Source organism: Lepidochelys kempii, chromosome 2 (genome assembly GCF_965140265.1).
Source record: "Lepidochelys kempii isolate rLepKem1 chromosome 2, rLepKem1.hap2, whole genome shotgun sequence".
NCBI classification, from domain to species: Eukaryota; Metazoa; Chordata; order Testudines; family Cheloniidae; genus Lepidochelys; species Lepidochelys kempii.
Window position 1 is genome coordinate 11981086 of NC_133257.1, and position 17812 is coordinate 11998897.

General features: G+C 44.6%; 1 protein-coding gene across 1 annotated transcript in view; it reads left to right on the forward strand.

Annotated features, from left to right (window-relative positions):
- Positions 1 to 17812, forward strand: part of LOC140906332 (uncharacterized) — a 79122-nt gene that overhangs the window by 19300 nt on the left and 42010 nt on the right. The window contains exons 7-14 of the mRNA XM_073330057.1: positions 1956 to 2009; positions 2546 to 2599; positions 3741 to 3794; positions 5879 to 5932; positions 9739 to 9792; positions 11057 to 11161; positions 12201 to 12245; positions 15216 to 15293. Coding sequence (XP_073186158.1) covers positions 1956 to 2009; positions 2546 to 2599; positions 3741 to 3794; positions 5879 to 5932; positions 9739 to 9792; positions 11057 to 11161; positions 12201 to 12245; positions 15216 to 15293 — 498 coding nt within the window. The remainder of the gene's footprint in view (positions 1 to 1955; positions 2010 to 2545; positions 2600 to 3740; positions 3795 to 5878; positions 5933 to 9738; positions 9793 to 11056; positions 11162 to 12200; positions 12246 to 15215; positions 15294 to 17812) is intronic.

A 17812-nucleotide genomic window follows, 5' to 3' on the forward strand; every position in this document is an offset into this window, starting at 1 on the left:
AGCAACCTTTGAATTTTACAAATCTGTTGCTAGCAGAAATGATTTGGAAAGCAGATCTTGTGAACCATGAAGAACTATATGAACTTTTTGTTTTGACTAGACCTGGTGTCTGATTGGAAACCTAAGTCACATGCTTCTTCTCCTTGACTGAATAACTGAAAGATTGTATACAATGATGTAACAAAAGAAAAAGTTTGAATGCTCTTGCCTGAATACATATGTTCACATACAAATTTGGAATTTCATATATGGCCTGATCTTGCACCATTAGAATCATCAGTGGGAGCAGGATCACACCCATAGAGATGGCTAAGGGGAGATATGATTGAGGTCTACACAATCATGACTGGTGTAGAGAGGGTAGATAAGGAAGTGTTGTTTACTACTTCTCATAACACAAGAACTAGGGGTCACCAAGTGAAATGAATAGGCAGCAGATTTAAAACAAATAAAAGGAAGTATTTCTTCACACAACGCACAGTCAACCTGTGGAATTCCTTGCCAGAGGATGTTGTGAAGGCCAAGACCATAACAGAGTTCAAAAAACAACTAAATACATTCATGGAGGATAGGTCAAAAAAAAAGAACTAGATACATTCGTGGAGGATAGCCAGGGTGGGCAGGGATGGTGTCCCTAGCCTCTGTTTGCCAGAAGCTGGAAGTAAACGACAGGGGATGGATCACTTGATGATTACCTGTTCTGTTCATTCCCTCTGGGGCACCTGGCACTGGCCACTGTCGGAAGACAGGATACTGGGGTAGCTGGACCCTTGGTCTGACCCAGAAGGGCCACTCTTATGTTCTTATAGAGGACAGCCATTTCTCCAGTAACTCTATGCCATTCACTTAAATGCATCCAAATAGTATGAATGCATCCATACTGACTGGCTTTTCAGAATTCAAAGTAAAGGTGAATTCCTGCTGCATGGTATTCCATCAGCATGAACATGCGGGGATGTTATGAAGAGGAAGGACAGCAGTAAATTAATCCCAGTGGTTGGTAACACCAGCATACAAAATAATGTGCTGATGTTGCAGCAGGGAGGGGAAACTCTCTGAACACAAGAAGTTAATGGGACACACGACCAGGAGTGGCTGTGGAATCCACCTCACTGGTGATACCCAAGGCTAGCCCATGTACACCCATCTTTTAGAGATGGGATAGGAATAATGACATTAGTCTTATCATCTTCCAGGCAGATGGAGTAAATCATTGATCAACCGTTACAGTTGATGTTTAAGTTCAGACTATCTGGACAATAAATGTACACCAGAGAGAATATTCTTTCCCCTAAATTTACCAAGTTGTAATATTATTTTATGATGGCAGATTATATGTAAACATTATCTATGAGGGAGAGTAACCATCTTTTTAGTTGAAAATATATTTGGGATAGGCTTAGAAGACAAGCGCTGTTCACAGCTAATATACTGAGCTATAGCCCGTAACAACACCCCACCCCCCAAAAAAAATCTCTTCTGGGATGGAAGGAATGTGATTGTTCATATATTCAACATGAGTCCTCTAGCTCTAGATACCAAGCATGAGTGGCAATGGTAGCAGTTTAGCTGAAGAAGATTCTTTCTCTTATTTATTTGGCCTTGTTCCAAAGCGTATTTCATTCATTGGAGGGTCTTAATCTCAGTGGCCACGGAATCTGGCCCTTTATAAAGTTGGAGTCCATGGCCATATTCTGATGACCCTAATGGGATGTCCTCTTTTCTGCTTTCAGGTAAAAGGGTGGGTTCTAACTTCAATTCAGCTCATAGCCACTTCATATGAAAAATCCATTCAGCTTTCTGTGCGGAATAAGAGATCCTTAACATCAGCTCTCTGTATGGAAAGTGGTCGAATGCCTCTGTCAAAGAACAAAGCTGTCTGACTTTTTTCAGCTTAGCCGACGAGATAACTTTAATTTATTTTTCACTCTTTATCCTCTATTGCTTTGCGACAGGGAGAAACTGGGGCAAAGGGAGAGAAAGGAGATCGAGGAAACAGCGGGGAACCCGTAAGTGCACGACAGTATTCCTTCAGAAATGGCTTTGAGCCTCTCCCTGCCCACCAGCTAATAGAACATGGGTGGGTGTCATACTCCCTTTGGGAGGGGCCCCTAAGGTTGTAGTAGAAGTGACCTGGTGATAAGCAGAGGACTTGTGAGGAGCTTTAGATAGGGTTTTGCTGACGTGTTTATAGATATATATAAACACACACACACACACACACACATATATATATATATATATATATATATATAGTTCATTTTAATGAAGTTCTTTCGGCTGATTTTGCCCGACAAAATTACTCAGAGAGTTAGTCTATGGAACTGCAAGTTTTTGTTATTGTGACCCACTGTTCTTCTGCAGCAGTGGTTGGGTATGCCCAAGAGGAATGGGCATCTTCTCCATCATGTCTGAAATGAACCTGAGCTGTTGCTAGCCCTGGACATATAAAATCCTTCCCTTCCCCAGAGTGGGAAAAATGAGCCAAACCAACATGTGCCAAGGAGAATAAATGAGTTGTTTCCCACCTCCCCTTCCTTTGCAGGGACTGCATGGTGTCCCAGGTGAAATGGGGCTGCCAGGACCTCCAGGACCACAGGTAAGCAACATCGACTATCCTCCCTGGAATGACCAGATAGGTAAGGGATGCTGACTGGATGTAGATCACTCCACACATTCCCTCCCCCTAGATGCTGATGGTCTGATTCCCCTCTCACACTGTTGTAACTCCTTTGACCTCTGTGGCATTAGGTATCTGTGATTAACCCCAGTGCAAAGGAGGAGAGAGTTGAACCCTAAGTGTGACATGCTATCTCTACACTGTTCTGCAAGCAGGAGCTCTAAGATAGCTCTGCCAAGGCATGTCTGCCAAGAGCTGAGGGTACTGTGTTTCTGCTGCCCTATTGGGCTAACAAATCAGGGATTGTGATTACAGTGCATTAGCAAGGGATTCCAGGGCAGTGTTCAGATTCAAGACAATTTCTGAATTCTCCTTGCTTTACGTGAAATGGGTACATAGTTTTAGTCCAATTGCCAAGCATGAAAAATTGTCCGGACAGCAAAAAACACCATTGCAAGTGAGCTCTGACCATCGCTCCTGTTGACCATCTCATCAGAAAGGGCAAAGAGTGAATGGGCACAGAGGTACCTCTCTCTCCCCCAGACAGGGTCCCTCCAGCTTAGGGCTGAAGTATGTTTGCAGGGCAGCATGAGAGAAGATCACAGTGCTTGTGCTATGCCTGTCCTGCGGATAGGAAATGGCTGTTGTTCAGACTGCCAGTGTTGGACTGTCTTAAACGCTGCCATGAACTTAACAAAAAAAGGAAGAAGAAGAAGAAAGGGGTTGAGGGCAGTGGCAGGCTCAGCAATGCCAAGAAAACAGGAGCTATAATACCACTGAATTCTCTGCTGGTGAAAGTCCACCATGGGACAATGCAAGTCCCATGTAAACCATCAAAGTAGACTTTTATGGCTCATGGGGCCAATGAAGGCCCTTTGCACAGGTATTCATCCTTAGTGCACTATTATTGTTCATATAGTTACACCCTGCAAGTCAGGGGTGAAATTCCCCCTGTGGAGAGGGACCATTACAGCTTAGTTAGGATGTAGGTGGTGCATATGCTGGGGATGGCCCTATATGTGGGCATAAATTTCACCCTCTCTGTGAATACCCACAAGTCCCATCATCTAGTGCTGAATAGCAGCCTCCATTTAAATAAGTCCCTTTTCTTTCTGGCCAGGGTGCAAAGGGACAGGAAGGAGCCAGAGGAGAGCCAGGAGCCCGTGGAGAGACTGTGAGTAATTGCTTCACTTAGGGCAGATCTCGCAATGGGAACACACCTGAAGGGCTTCAGAAGTAGCTGCTTGACAGACTAATAATCTCAGGCAGATCCTGTGCAGTGTACGCTCTGATCTGCAGCTAGGACAAGAGCTGCTGCTCCGGGTGAACAGAAATTCAAAACCATTCAGCTGCACCCAACGGATTGCTGCTCCGATCAGTTCAATGGATGCGGTTCCAGACTGCCCATCTTGGGTTCGTGACGTCTGATTCTTAGATGAAACCCCCTCCTTTCCAGGCAAGGCACTGGTTGTGCTCATTAATGCACTGGGATGGCATTCAGGCACAGGCTAACATCTGGCGCTGACAGCTCATATCTCATCAAGAGCCACCACTCATTGTTGTTCTTGGTTACCTTTACACTCCTCCTCCTGCCTGATCAATTCAGGATTGTTTTAATAAAGAAGACTCATTACCAGAAACCCACCCCACCCACTTGTGTGTGTGGGGGGAGAGGGGATGTTCTCTGAGGCTGATCTGATCTGGCTTCTGCATACTAGAGAATAGAAATGACTCAGATCCCAACTTACCCCCAAATGGGCAATTTCTTACTCCTTTCTCAAGCACAGGTCAGTAGGAGAGGAAGTGCTGAATAGAGTGTAAGGAATTAGACGAATGGTTTGGGGGAGCCTTAGATCTGGTGAAGGCCAGATATGAGAAAATGTCCTTGCATTGAGAATCACTGTCCTGTCAACCCAGTTATGGCCTGTTGCTACCATGACTTCTCTTCCGTTGAAGTCCATCAGGCTACTCCTAGGCCTTCTTTACGCTCGTGGTAGTGTATAGGGGAGGTGTAGCTAGATGCCGCAGTGGAAAGCAAGCTGCGTCCACACGACGGCATGTAGCTGCTCACAGCGGTGAAAGGCTCTGGCAGTGGGGAGGCAGCGAAGAGCTGCTGGAGCCTTTCCCAGTTGCCTCCCTGTGCCAGAGCCTTTCCCCACAGCTGGAGACTTTCCCTGCGGTGGGGAAAAGCTCAAGCAGTGAGGAACGGCCTGAGTCTCTCCCCACTGCCTCCCCCTGCTAGAGCCTTTCCCCGCGGCAGGAAAGGGCTCGAGCTGTGAGACAACACACCGCTAAAAGCAGAAGTGTAGATGGGGAAGGCACTGCATGGGTGTGTAGAGCGTTGTGGAGGGTACATGCCCTTAAGTTCTGGTGTGTCTTTACTTTACTGACAAGTACCTCATCTTGCTCATCATCACTGACAAGTACCTCATCTCAAGTACTTTACTGACAAGTACCTCATCTTCCTCATCATCACTGCTGTTTGTACCCACGCTGGGGGGTGGGGTACTCGACATCGCTATAAGTGTAGACATAGCCTCAGTAATAATAATAATAAAGCTGCCTAATACCCAGTCGAAATGTTGTATAATACCTAGCCCTTTTACAGCATTTTTCATCCATAGATCTCAAAGGAGGTTGTATCATTAAGAGCCTGACCCAAAGCCCACTGAAGGCAATGTGAGTCTTCCCATTGACTTCCTTAGCCTGTGGATCAGGCCCTGTAACTGGTTGCAGGATTGAGTCATTAATTGACAAATGAATGTAAGAAAGTTAGAAGTGCATCTGACTGTTCCTTGTGAATAGAAGCCTTCGTGTTCTTGCCCTACCAGTTCAGAATATTCACAAGCTCACTTAGTATACAAAAAGGCAGGGAAAGGGTAGAAATGTCTGAGAAGACTGTTTTGTTGCCCTGGATCCTATTGTTTTTGTGATAAATCAACATCATTTCATCTGATCTGATAATATATATTTTATTCTCAGTGCTATATTTTTTTCCAAGCTGATGGAGCATCTGATCTGGATTTAGGATTTATCATGGTGACAGACAATTTTGAAATTCCCAAGGGATGTCTTAATCTGTTTTGTACTGTTGAATCCTTATTCAGATTGTAAGATCTTTGAGGCAAGTGTTCACTTTTACTATATGCTTCTACAGCACCTAGCAAAATGTGAACTCCGATCTCATTTAAAACTTCTAGCTCCTACGGTAATATAAATAAGAAACGATATTTTTAAAATTTTGTTTTCTTCAAACAGGGTGCTCCTGGACCTGTTGGGCCCCCAGGTCTACAAGGCTTGCCAGGAAACGTGGTATGTATTCGTCCATAGATTTATTCCCCGTCTCTGCCCTGCCACATTTCTCTTACTCGCTTTCTTTGGTTTCCATTTCCCAGGGTCTACTGCTGTTGTTTGTTACAGGTGATTTCATTACAGCCTGTTACTCTCTTTGAGAGACTCAGTAGACATGGACATCTTGGGAGTGGTATATTCAACAGGACAATCTCATTGTCAGGCGCTGCTTCCTGGTCAGGCCTAGTGGTTGGAGCAGAGGTCAAAGCTGGATGTCAGGTTGGGACTGGGCCACGGGTACAGCTGGAACTGAGCCAGGGACAGGCCAGGATCAGAACCCAGATCAGAGTCCCTAGTCAAGCCTGAATCAGAACTGTAGCCACAGTCCAGGTGCATGCCAGGGGTTCAAGCTGGGTAGTCAGAGTCTAGGGACGAGCAAAGTCAGTACTGTAAAAATGTAAAAACAGGGATGGGAGTGAGAGTCACAGGTTGAAAAGCAGGGATCCAGAGGGGGACACCAAGCAAAGAACCCTGGACAGTGCCCACTGCTCCTTGAAGGCATCCAGGGAGCCAGTGGACATGGTCCAGAGGAACTCTACCTGGAGACATGGCTTAAGGGAGGATCAGAAGTAGGCCCCACAGTTGTAGACCTCCCCATCGAGTTTCCCCCTCCTGGTATGGAGGACAGCCACTTTGGCCAGTGCCAGGAGGAGGTGGACAAGGAGGTCTTGTGACTTCATGGGGCACAGATGGGGTGTGCATAGATCAGGATGTGTGGGGAAAAGTGCAGCCAGAACTTAAGGAGAAGGTTTTTGAGGAGCCAGAAGAGGGGCTACAACCTGGTGCATTCAATGTAGATGTGTGCCAGGGTCTCCCTCTCGCTGCAGAAGGGGCATGTGTCGGGGGAGGTGGTGAACCACACCAAGTACATGCCCATGCTCTCAATTCTGTGAAGGAGCCACCAACTAATATCCCAGGTGGGCCATGGGACTAGGGTGGAATACGGACTGGCCCACCGGGGTTCCTCGCCCACCATGGGTGGTAGGAGGTCCCACCACTTGGTGTCAGAGCAGGACACAAGCATGAGGAAATGAAGGGTGTGGAGCACAAGCGCATGGAGCTGTTTTCTAGGCACAGTCCGTAGGCGAACCAGCTTTCATGTCGTGCAGCCTGTTCCGGTGGTGTGTAGGGGCTGGCTGAGGAGGCTCACCGGGCAGGGGCCCGATGGCAAGGTCCAGAGGGCCAGAGGTGATGGGTGGGTGGGAAGCAGCCTCCCAAAGGACCCTCTCAAAGAAAGTGAGAGAGGCAGGTGCTAAGGCTGCCCTCACCTTCTGGACCCTCTCAAAGAAAGTGAGAGAGGCAGGTGCTAAGGCTGCCCTCACTATACGCCAGGGGATGTGAAGGGTGGAGAACCCCATGTGCCAGCAGAGCACTGGGGATCCACCCAGTGTGTCTATTCGTAGTCCAGGAGGTCTCTGATCCTGGTGGTACCAGCCAGGACCAACCTCTGCTGCACTGAGGGAGACTCCACCACCCACACACCAAGATGGAGGTTGTGTAGCAGGGGCTCCACAAGGAGGTCCCCCGTCTCAGCCACCGCTGCAGACCTGGTCACCGAGACTAGCTTCCCGGCCCTGGTAAAAAACCGGCAGCTCGGAACGGTCTCACAGGAGACTCCTCAGATGGAGGTAGAAGAGCTGCCAGTCGTATCGGAGCCCTCAGAGGTGGCAGAGAAAGGTGTGCACCAGCTCACTCCATGCCAGACTACCAGCACCATAGAGGAGTCTCTGCAGGGCCTGGAGGTGGAAGTCATGGACCTGACTGCAGAGACAGAGCAGGACCTGCCCAGCCTCCTCCAGGGGGAGGTTCAGGACTCCCACAGAGACCCAGTGCAGCCCTGGACAGAAGAACGCCAAAATTTTCTTCTGGAGGCAGGTCAGGGTACCCAGGGGCAGGCTCAGGATGTGGAGCCAGTGCCAGAGCATGGACAGGACCAGCTGTTAAGCACCAGTTCCCTCCCGCACAGGGAAAGGCACTGGAGCAGTCCTGTCCACTCCTCAGCCACCCATCATGCTAATTCTCCAGTGGGGAGGGATCAGTGGCAAAACGTTAGACACCCAGATAGAGTAGCTGGCCCTTTCTCCCCCGGATGGGCTGGAGCACAGGAGGAAGGGAGCTCTCCTGCCACCTGTCCCCAACTACCAGGACAGAGCTCTTGATTTAGTTGACCCAGGTGGAGGAGGCCGCTGAATAAATGGCTTGGCAGGCCTCCACCCACACTAGGTCACCCAGGTCCTGGACCAGGAGCACGTCATTGGCATATGCCAACGGGACCCCAGCTGCTGTTGGAAGGGAGCAGAGTGAGCAGCTCTAGTTTGGCTGCGGGTTTGCCTCACACTCACCAGCACTGTACCAACAAGGATGCACCACACTCTGATTTGTGTCCTCACCGAACTGCCCAATGTTGGGTTTGCCACCAGCTCTCCCAAGAGAAAAAAAATTTCTTTCTCTTTGTTGTTGAAACTAGGATCAGTTCAAAGATTTAAGGATTGAAACACTTAGATCCCATTTTCACTAGAATACCATGTAATCACTTCTGGTCCAATTGTGCAACCTTTACTCAAACAAGTAGGGACATTGAAGTTAGGTTTGCACGATTGAGTCTTTCATGTTTGCATATAAGTCTTTGGCTAGATTCTGCTCTCACTTCCACCAATGTAAATCTGGAATAATTCCGTTGGAGTATCTCGTATTACTCCAGGTTTACACCTTTGTGAGTTGAATAAGGGTTTGAACTTTTTAGTGCAAAATGCACGGGGCATTAGCTGTGCAAATGAGAGCAATAGGAGAGCAGTGTGATGTGATAGGTGCTAATAGACAATCCAGGTTACTGTCTACTAGTTATCTCTGCCATTTCTAATTAAATTGGGGTCTATTAACATAATGAAGATACTTTACATATTCAGGAGCTTGTCTAAAGGAAGTTGAAGTGGGAAAAATAATATTCGTGTTGATACTGTTGTCTAACTTGCAATCAGAACAACAGATACAAGCCAACAGAATGAGCTATATGATGCTGGAATAACTCCAAATAATTACACTGCTCAGTGATGAACTCAAACAGAGACCTCCCCTGGCCTTACTGGTGGGGTTTAGTTCATTCGACAACCTCCTGAAAGCACCTGTCTTGAAAGACCCAGCTCACAAGCCTTGTCCTTGGTTCATCTTAGGAGAAAGGAAAGTTATGTTGTTTGGTTTGGAGGTAAATCACCTATGGGTCTAAACTATAAAGAATCAAAGAAGTTTGGTATCATCCTATCTGCCTATAACTTAAAGGGAAGGAAAACTGAAATGCAAGGGTAAAATTAACATTGAGTTAATCCCAGGAGTGTGTTGAATTGCCCCATTATACTGACTACGGGGAGCATCAGACAAAAATAAACCTGATGAGACTTTTGGTTGTAATGAGGCTTTCTAGTATCTCTGCTCTCTACAGTTATGCTTTCTGAGTTATTTTCAGCAAACCAGGAAGTGCCAGGAGGATTTTACAGAGGGAGGAAAATGTATTTTGGTTGCGGGAGGAGTGGCAAACAAAACTGGGACTAACTCAATTTTCACTTTAGCTTTGCAGTTCATTCTTACATTGAAAATAACCTTTTCAGGCAGCTGATACAGATCTCTTCTAGTTCATTGTTCTCAGGATTACAGGTTGTCTGTACTGGGAAAGGGGAGTGACATAAACCAAGATGTATAAAATTGCATTTCCTTTAGAATCAAATACCACCTGAAATAACGGTTTTAAACAATAGCGTTCTTTTTCTCCAAAGGGTGTCCCTGGAGACGCTGGCCAGCCCGGAAAGGATGGACAAAAGGGTGAAAAGGTACAGCAGTTCTTTCATGTCTGTCCGATAAATGTGTATCTGGACTTTCAGCACTCTGAATTGTGACCAAGATTAATAGATTTTAAAGCCAGACAGGATGATTAGCTCATCTAGTATGTAACACAGGCCATAGAATTGCATTTGGTTCTCCCTGTATAAACTACCTAGGAGTACTAACAGGACAGGAGCTCTTGAAGTGAAAAGGCCACCTTAGCTTTTCTGTTAGATACAGTGATGTCATTGACTTGAAAACACATCCGCCTGGTGATTGTGCCATGATTGTGGGGGATTCTATTCTGTTTGTTTCTCTCTTGGTAAGTACGTTTAAATCTGTAAATCCCCAGCTGTAAGCAAAACCTTCTGGCGCCGGTTAGGCAAGCTGAGGCTTCTGCTTTCATACCAAGCTGTTTTAATTGTATAGTTCCCTTATCCTCCCTGCCCACCCTCACCTCCATTTGTCTGTCTCATCTGACTGTTATGTCCTGCCTGACACCTGGACTGTAAACTCTCTGGGGCCGGGACTGTCTCCTTTATCACTTGCCTGTACCAAGCCTAACACAATGGAGCCCTGATCCTGGATTGAGGCTCCATAACAGAAATAATTAAAAGTAACATCGACCTTAACTGCACACAATAGAAGGATAACAATGCAAAATATAGACAAGTCCCACTATATCAACCCCTCCCACCAAATCACCATCCATGTTCCCAGTGTTCACCAGATGCCTCGATCTACTTAAAACCCAAATGTTCCCTGCATTAAATGTGCCTTCTAGTATGTTTCCAAAGTTAGCAGGGTGGAGTCACGATGGAATAGCGAAGAAAAAGGTGTTCTAGAATTAAGAACCCCTCACTGATGGAAGAGGGAGGAAAGGGTGTTTTAGAATTAAAGACCCCTCACAAGGAACACCCTGCCACCCTTCCTTTCTCCCCACCTGTTAAAGCAGAGGGCTAGTAACTCAAGCTCTTCTGCTGAGTGTAACGGCATCAATATTACACAGATTGGAGGAGTCTTTAACATAGCCAAGCCCCAAACCATTTAGGGCTAAAGTTTTCTTTTAAAGGAGAGCATTTGAGATAAAGGCCAAGATACATCATCACATTCTTATAGTATAATAAAACAGGGCTTCTTATGACCCTGAGGAATGTTCTGCCTGTAAAATTAAAGACAAAAGCCCTGCACATTTTTATCCTTATGGGATATCTGGTCCAGAAATGGACCTTTGCTCTCAATTCAGATGCATCATCATAATATCTTCTACAGGGTGACCCAGGAAAGGAAGGAAAACCAGGTCTACCTGGGCCCTCGGGTGAGGCTGGCCCTACTGGAATACCTGGCTTACCAGGGAAGGGTAAAGATGGAGAACGGGTAAGTCCTCTTGCCACACTGTGCACCCAACTAGAATCAGCAGAAGCAGTGTATGAAATATAACTGCATAATATTGCAGTGCGGCATTATATTATTATCCACTGGCAGCAGGCCACCATTTGAGTGGATGTGGCTGCCAACATCAGCACCTACAGCAAGCTTGCTTCCTTCCAATGCTGCGCCATCATGTATTCTGTCCATATCTGCCCATGCGCCAACCTCACGGGGGGTGGGGGGGTGGCAGTCGCTCTCTCTCTTTCTCTCTCTCTGGCCTAATTACTATTTCAGTAGCTATCCACAGGGGAACAGCTTCAACAGGAGAGATTGAGTGAGCCCCACAACTGAATACCCCATAGCTCAGTGGTTAGAGCACTCTCCTGAGCGGTGAGAGACCCCCCAGTTCAAGTCCTGTCTCCCTCTCCAGCAGAAGAGGGTATTGAAGCCGGGTCTCCCATATTCCAGGTGAGTGCTCTAACTGTTAGGCTAGAAGTTATAAGGTGGGCTCCTCTACCACTTGCCATTTTCAGTGTAGTGAGGCAGGCACCAGGCACCTAGCTCGGTCCCACAAGATACACCTTTGGTGCCGAACCCACCTGACTCCTAATGGTGGATTGCCATTTGTGGATCGCTAAGCAGAGATGGACACATCCAAGAAGTCTGGATATAGGTACCTATCTCTGAGAGTGGGGCGGAGCTTAGCACACACCCCTCTGGTTGGAATCTCCCATTAGGCAGCTCCCCACCTAGTGTGCTGGCTTTTGTGGATCGCATTCTTAGGTGTCTATCTTTCCCCATTCATTATATGTGGAGCCTAGGCTCCTAACTCAGGCTTTGAGGATCAGGCTTTGTTCCTGTGATTTTCTAGATGCCTAAAAGTTAGACGCTCAGTGTTGCAACTGCTAAGTTCCTTCATGGATCCCACCCACAGCCACTAGAAATACTAGTTAGATGTAAAAATCATTTTTTGTTTATTTTGCAAAGGTCAAGCTTCTGCTTGGCAAGGATTGACTATTTTTCTCTTTTGGTTATGGCTCTTTAGGGTGAAAGAGGCCTCCCAGGCTTACCAGGACCCTTCGGACACAAGGTAAGCATTTACTTCTGTCCCATTGAGGACTACTTCTCAAAAACCAGGACAAGTTTGCACATTGTTACTGGAGCTGGTGGAAAATGTAATTGAAAATATGGTCCATTTTTCACTGGAAAATATTTTTGATGAGACATTTACTAAAAATCTTTTCCTGATTTTTAATGGAAAAAGTTTGCAACAGAAACTTTATTTATTTTCTGTGTAATGCCTCTCTGTATACATGCAAATATTAGGATATGAAATAACTTGTTCACTTTCCACATACATCATTTTATATCTCTCTATATAAAGCTATAACTAAGATTGTGGGCCAAATCCAGCCATGCTTACTGAGACAAAACTCACACCAACTTCCCTGGCAACCTGAAATCCATACAATCAGAGAGTCATTGCACTTACAGGGTGATCTGCACTTTAGATCCCTTTGCAGTACCTGGGGTGTACCCCTCAGATGACAGGTATCGTTTCCTTCACCACCTCTCTGCTGTTCAGCTGCTCTTGGGGTGGATCCCTAGGTTACAGCTCTCACCCACTCCCTGCCGTTTCCCAACTATGTTAACACAACGGGCCCAGCTGTATTCGGCACCTTCAGGAAACTTCCCTCTGGCAGCCTGTGAACAGAGGCTGATTAAAGTGACTGAAAACAGCTTCAGAATGAACGTTATTTATTCACCCAAAGGTAAATGGTAAGCAGAGAAAAGAGTTAAAACAACAGAAGTTTGTCTACATCTGGTCTTGCCTAAACATTATACTTTCAAGTTCCACTTAGCCCAGGTACTTCGGTCTCTGGGTGGGAGAGACAGTCTACCTTGCATTCTTTGTTTATCTCAGTGTCTGTCTGTGAGCATCTTACCAGAGTAGCAGCTGCTGGCAACTCCCACTTCCCCTCTCCCTCAAGAAAAAAGTTTTAAACTGTTTATGCCCCTTTTGATCTCTAGGCTCTGTCTTTGGCAAAGCAGTTGTGTCATTTAGGCTGGCATCTGGGAAGACCATCTCCCCGGTTAATGACCCCTTGAAGTTGTTTACCCAGAACTCTCTTATCCCTGCTCACTGTTTTTTATGTCTTGCTCTTCCTATTAGCCCTTTTTAATTCTACAGCTTTGTGGTCAGACAGAATGCAAATAATATCAAGCTGAGGTATATATGATCATAAAAATAATACAGATGTCTCCCCCATTCTCCACAGACATTTTCAAAGAGGTGGACATGGAAAGAGAACAAAATCTATTGTCCCTGAAACAAACTGCAGTTATGTAGCCAAATTAGCATTTTGTGGTTTTCACCTGTTGCGCTGTTTTTGAAAATATGGTCTTGAGACTAAATATTAAATTTCAGAATTACCACACCACCTTTACTAAACACATCCAGTTTTGCTGCAGGTCTACAAGAAATTAACAATATTCTTCTGGGATGAGCTGGATCATGTTTAGAGCCTAGGACAGATTCTTCAGAGGTTCTCTATTTGGATTGATCAAGTCATGATCAAGAGCTAAGGAGGAAACAGGATCTTCCTTTAATAATGAAATAGATTTAAGAATAGGAAACTATTTTAAGCAGGAATATAGCTGTATAAAGAATTGATCCAGCCATGTCTTATATTCCTGGATAAATCTACCTATCTCTGCCTCATGCTGATTCTGTTCTGCTACATTCTTCACTGACATGGCTAAATTATAATCTCTTTTCCGTTTTTTTTCTTTTACAGTTCAGAATGCACAAGCAGTAATGCAAAGAGAACTATTATTACAAAAAAAGAGAGAAAGAAACATATTAAAACCACCAAATGAAATGAAACCTATTATTCGATATAAAATAAAGATGTTAGGAAACTTACTGTGCAGGGAAAAACGGCACGCATCTTTTTTGCAGCAAAGCTGTGTTCTTGAACAAAGTACCTCTGGCATGAGGCTATAGTTCCCATCTGCAGTGAAGTCTGTTATAACGTCTTCCTCACTGCAACATGTAAAACTGAGCAATGTGATTGCATACCAAGCACCAGAGCGGGATATTTTCTGCTTCTTTCTTAACCCTCCCTTCCCAATCAATGTTCATTAAAACATTGTCAAACAACTGTCCAGACTTTTTCCAGTATATATTATTGACAATTTAATTTTTAACAATGAGGTCTTTTAGATTGTGGAATAGTCTCTAAAAGGATAGGGTTGAAAGTCTATCTCTGAGTCATCTAAAACTGCACTGGAAAAAGCACTTAACAATATACCATAGGGAACAGCCCTGCAGCGATAATGGAATGGGCAAGTTTAATCTTTGACTCAGTAGTTCTTTTCCAACTCTAACGTCTATGATCTTCTGCATAAATACCCTATAGTTGCCTGTATGTGCAATCTACTATAGGAAAGTAGGTGGTTGCTCACAAGTATGATGTTTTCCTGTGCCTCACAGAATACATGTTATCCTACAGGCAATTGGAGTTCCTAGTATAAAACCACTCAAAAGCAGCAGTATTATACACCCTATTGTCCCAACAAAGATGTGAGGTTCTCACCTGGTCTCTGTCTATCAAGTCAACCGAGTTAGCAAAAGAAGGATCTTGATGGAAATTGGATGCTGTATGCTAGCTGACCCACATACTGGGGAAACCAAAATAATTATGGGCCCTGTGCTCCCACTCTGTTGTGTGGTGTGGCATGGAGCTGAACCATGCATATGCTCAGAAAACTGGGCTGACTACTTTGTAAAGAGGAAAAGTAGTTTCAGGATATGACAAGTTGTCAGTGGATTTTTCCCAGTATAATGAATCAATGACTGTTCCATGTCCCTATGCTATCATAGATTGAGACAGCTCCCATGCAATGTATTAATAATTACTGTGGAGGTTCCGTGTAGGATGTGCAGGAAATATTGGTGATATTTTCTGAGCTGTAAATTAGTGTTAGACATTGGTCACCTTTCTCAAACATATAGAATCTTGCTGGCCTGTAACCCTTTCATCTCTTGCTGTTTCAGGGAGATAGGGGAGTTCCTGGTCTTCCTGGCCAGCCAGGAGACAGAGGTGCACCAGGGGTTGGAGTAGCTGGACCTCCTGTAAGTACTAAGCAGACCTCACTCACTTGTGACAAGACCAGGACACGCCCACTGCCGGCTGCTAGGATGAGCATTGAGCTGTGGGGTGAATGCCCTTACTGTTCTCGAAGTGGTTAATATCAGTTTCTGCTGCTCCTGAAATTATCTGTGTGGTTTGGACACATTGGCGCTGCGTGACACCAGAGCTCTGTCATTACACACTGAACACAGTGTCTTTTGGGATGTGTGCATTTCTGTTACACAACATGTCTCGCTAACTATTTAGCTACCGTACAGATTATCATTTAACACCAATAGACCACAAGTGAAAATTCCACTGGGAGAGTGACGCCCTTCTGACCTCATATTTCCCCAGCTCGCATGTTGAGTCCGGATAAGATACAAAAACCAAAAACATTTTTTTCAGTAAATACCATTATTTTCCTTCTTTATTAACTTTTAGAAAATTGAAGCAAATGATTAAGCATTCTGATTAGCGAGTCTATGCTGTTGTCAGACATCTTAATAAACAGAAAGATACAAAAGTATTTTAAAATCCAATTTTCAAGAGATCCACATTCCTTTTAAAACTTCTTGTTTGTAGTATTTTGACTATTTAAGTGTATACTATACTTTTCAATTGAGATTTATTTGAATCATGTGCAATTATGCCCCTTTGTGCCCACAGCTCCGTCTGCTGCCTTCACCTTCGGAATTTTCTCCCCTTTGATAGACTACAAGTACATCTTTTGGACTATGCTCTAGACAATTTGTTTTTTTTTTTTATGGCACTGGGGTCTGATCCTGCCAGATAGTGAGTGTGCTGATCCCTGATAATATCAATGAGATCTGAGGACACTCCTCATCTTTCAGATGCTGCTCAGAATCTTGCAAATTCAGGCCCCAGGTGTGTAAGTGTGTAAACAGACTTCATTCTTGGTCACACCCATTAGAAGGTAGCAAACATCCTAAAATCCTTTGTAACCATCCATGCAGCCCCACATACTGTGTCTTAGGGTAGTAGTCCCCACTCCAGTCAATACTTGCCAACAATACCCCGCAGTGGTATCTAGATTTTGCACTTTCTCCTTATACCTGGAACAGGAAATAACTCTGCTATGGTAAGCTATATCGCTGTGTAGTAACTGATGATAAATGATGACTGATGATAAATGCTGACTGTATAGTTTGCATTTCCCATGCTGGGGACTTCTTGTTTTAGAGAAGATTAGGCAAAAGGTCAATCATGTAATACCCAGTCTCGCTCATAAAAACATAATGAGATCTGCAGCACGGCCTCTGCTTTACCCAAGGGGCACACGCTATTCAGGATGTGCCAGGATTTTAGCTAGTATGTTGGTGAGGCTTAGTGATTTGCTGCAGCTCCGGCACATATGAAATCCTGTTGCCTTGATTTCTAAATGACAGCTTGTTTTTCCTTTGGTAAACTGAATGCCTCTCAGGCATGAGTGCTCATACTTTAAATCTGATTATGATTACACCAGGCTAATTAATTTCAATTGCATGAATGAGAATTTTAAAATTAATTTATCAATTAAGAAAATGCATTAGCTTTTGTGAAGCCCGGTGTGCCATTACTGTTTTTTATTTATTAGTTACTGGGAGGGCACAATATAAATCATGATTTCACAGAGAGCATGGAAATCATGAAAAACCCCCCCAAACCATGATCCTTTAAATATTTTTTTTAAAGGATGCTGGCAACAAAGCCTTTAATACACAGCATTACTTTAGCTAGTCAATATCAAGGATGCAGTGAATTTTACAAGTAAATGTCGTCAGTTTCAAGGACAGAATGAATATTCCTTGTATAATTCATTTCATCTTTGAAATTGACTAAATTTACTTATAAAATTCATTCCTTGCAAACTCCATGCAGTTGTAATACTTTTGCCATCATGAATTTGTCGTGAATTCCTCCCCACCCTGCAAAAAACACAGGGCCCCAGTTACTGGGCTCAAACCAGGGGTACCTGGATGAAATTCTATGGCCTATGTTTTGCAGGACACCAGACTAGATGATCTAATGGTTCCTTCTGGCCTCAATAGCTGTTAATATGAATGACGAGACTAAGAGTATCAGAATGTGGCCCAACTGTGTACATCATTCACCTTACTCTAGGGCATTGTTTTTTCCTAAGTCAGAAAGAGTTATGCTGCTTGCTCACAACAAAGACAACAAGTATGATATTGCCATCGACCAGTCTGTTATCATGGACATGCATATAGATATGGAACATGCTTCCGTGTTGCCCTGTTGCTCACAGTGATGATGTGAGACTAGTTCCAGAACTGCCGTGACTTTTATTTCCCTTTCTGCTTCCAGAAAAAAAATGCTGACTTTTCATATCTCTCTCTCTCTCTCTCTCTCTCTCTCAGGGGATTGGTTTTTTTTAATCATAAATATCGTGGTGGTAGATTCCTCTCTGCTATCACTCCATTAATTCTGATCTCAGCTACACTGGTAGCTTGTCAGTCTGGAGTATTGATGTTGCTGGAGTTGAGATTTGCACCGGTGT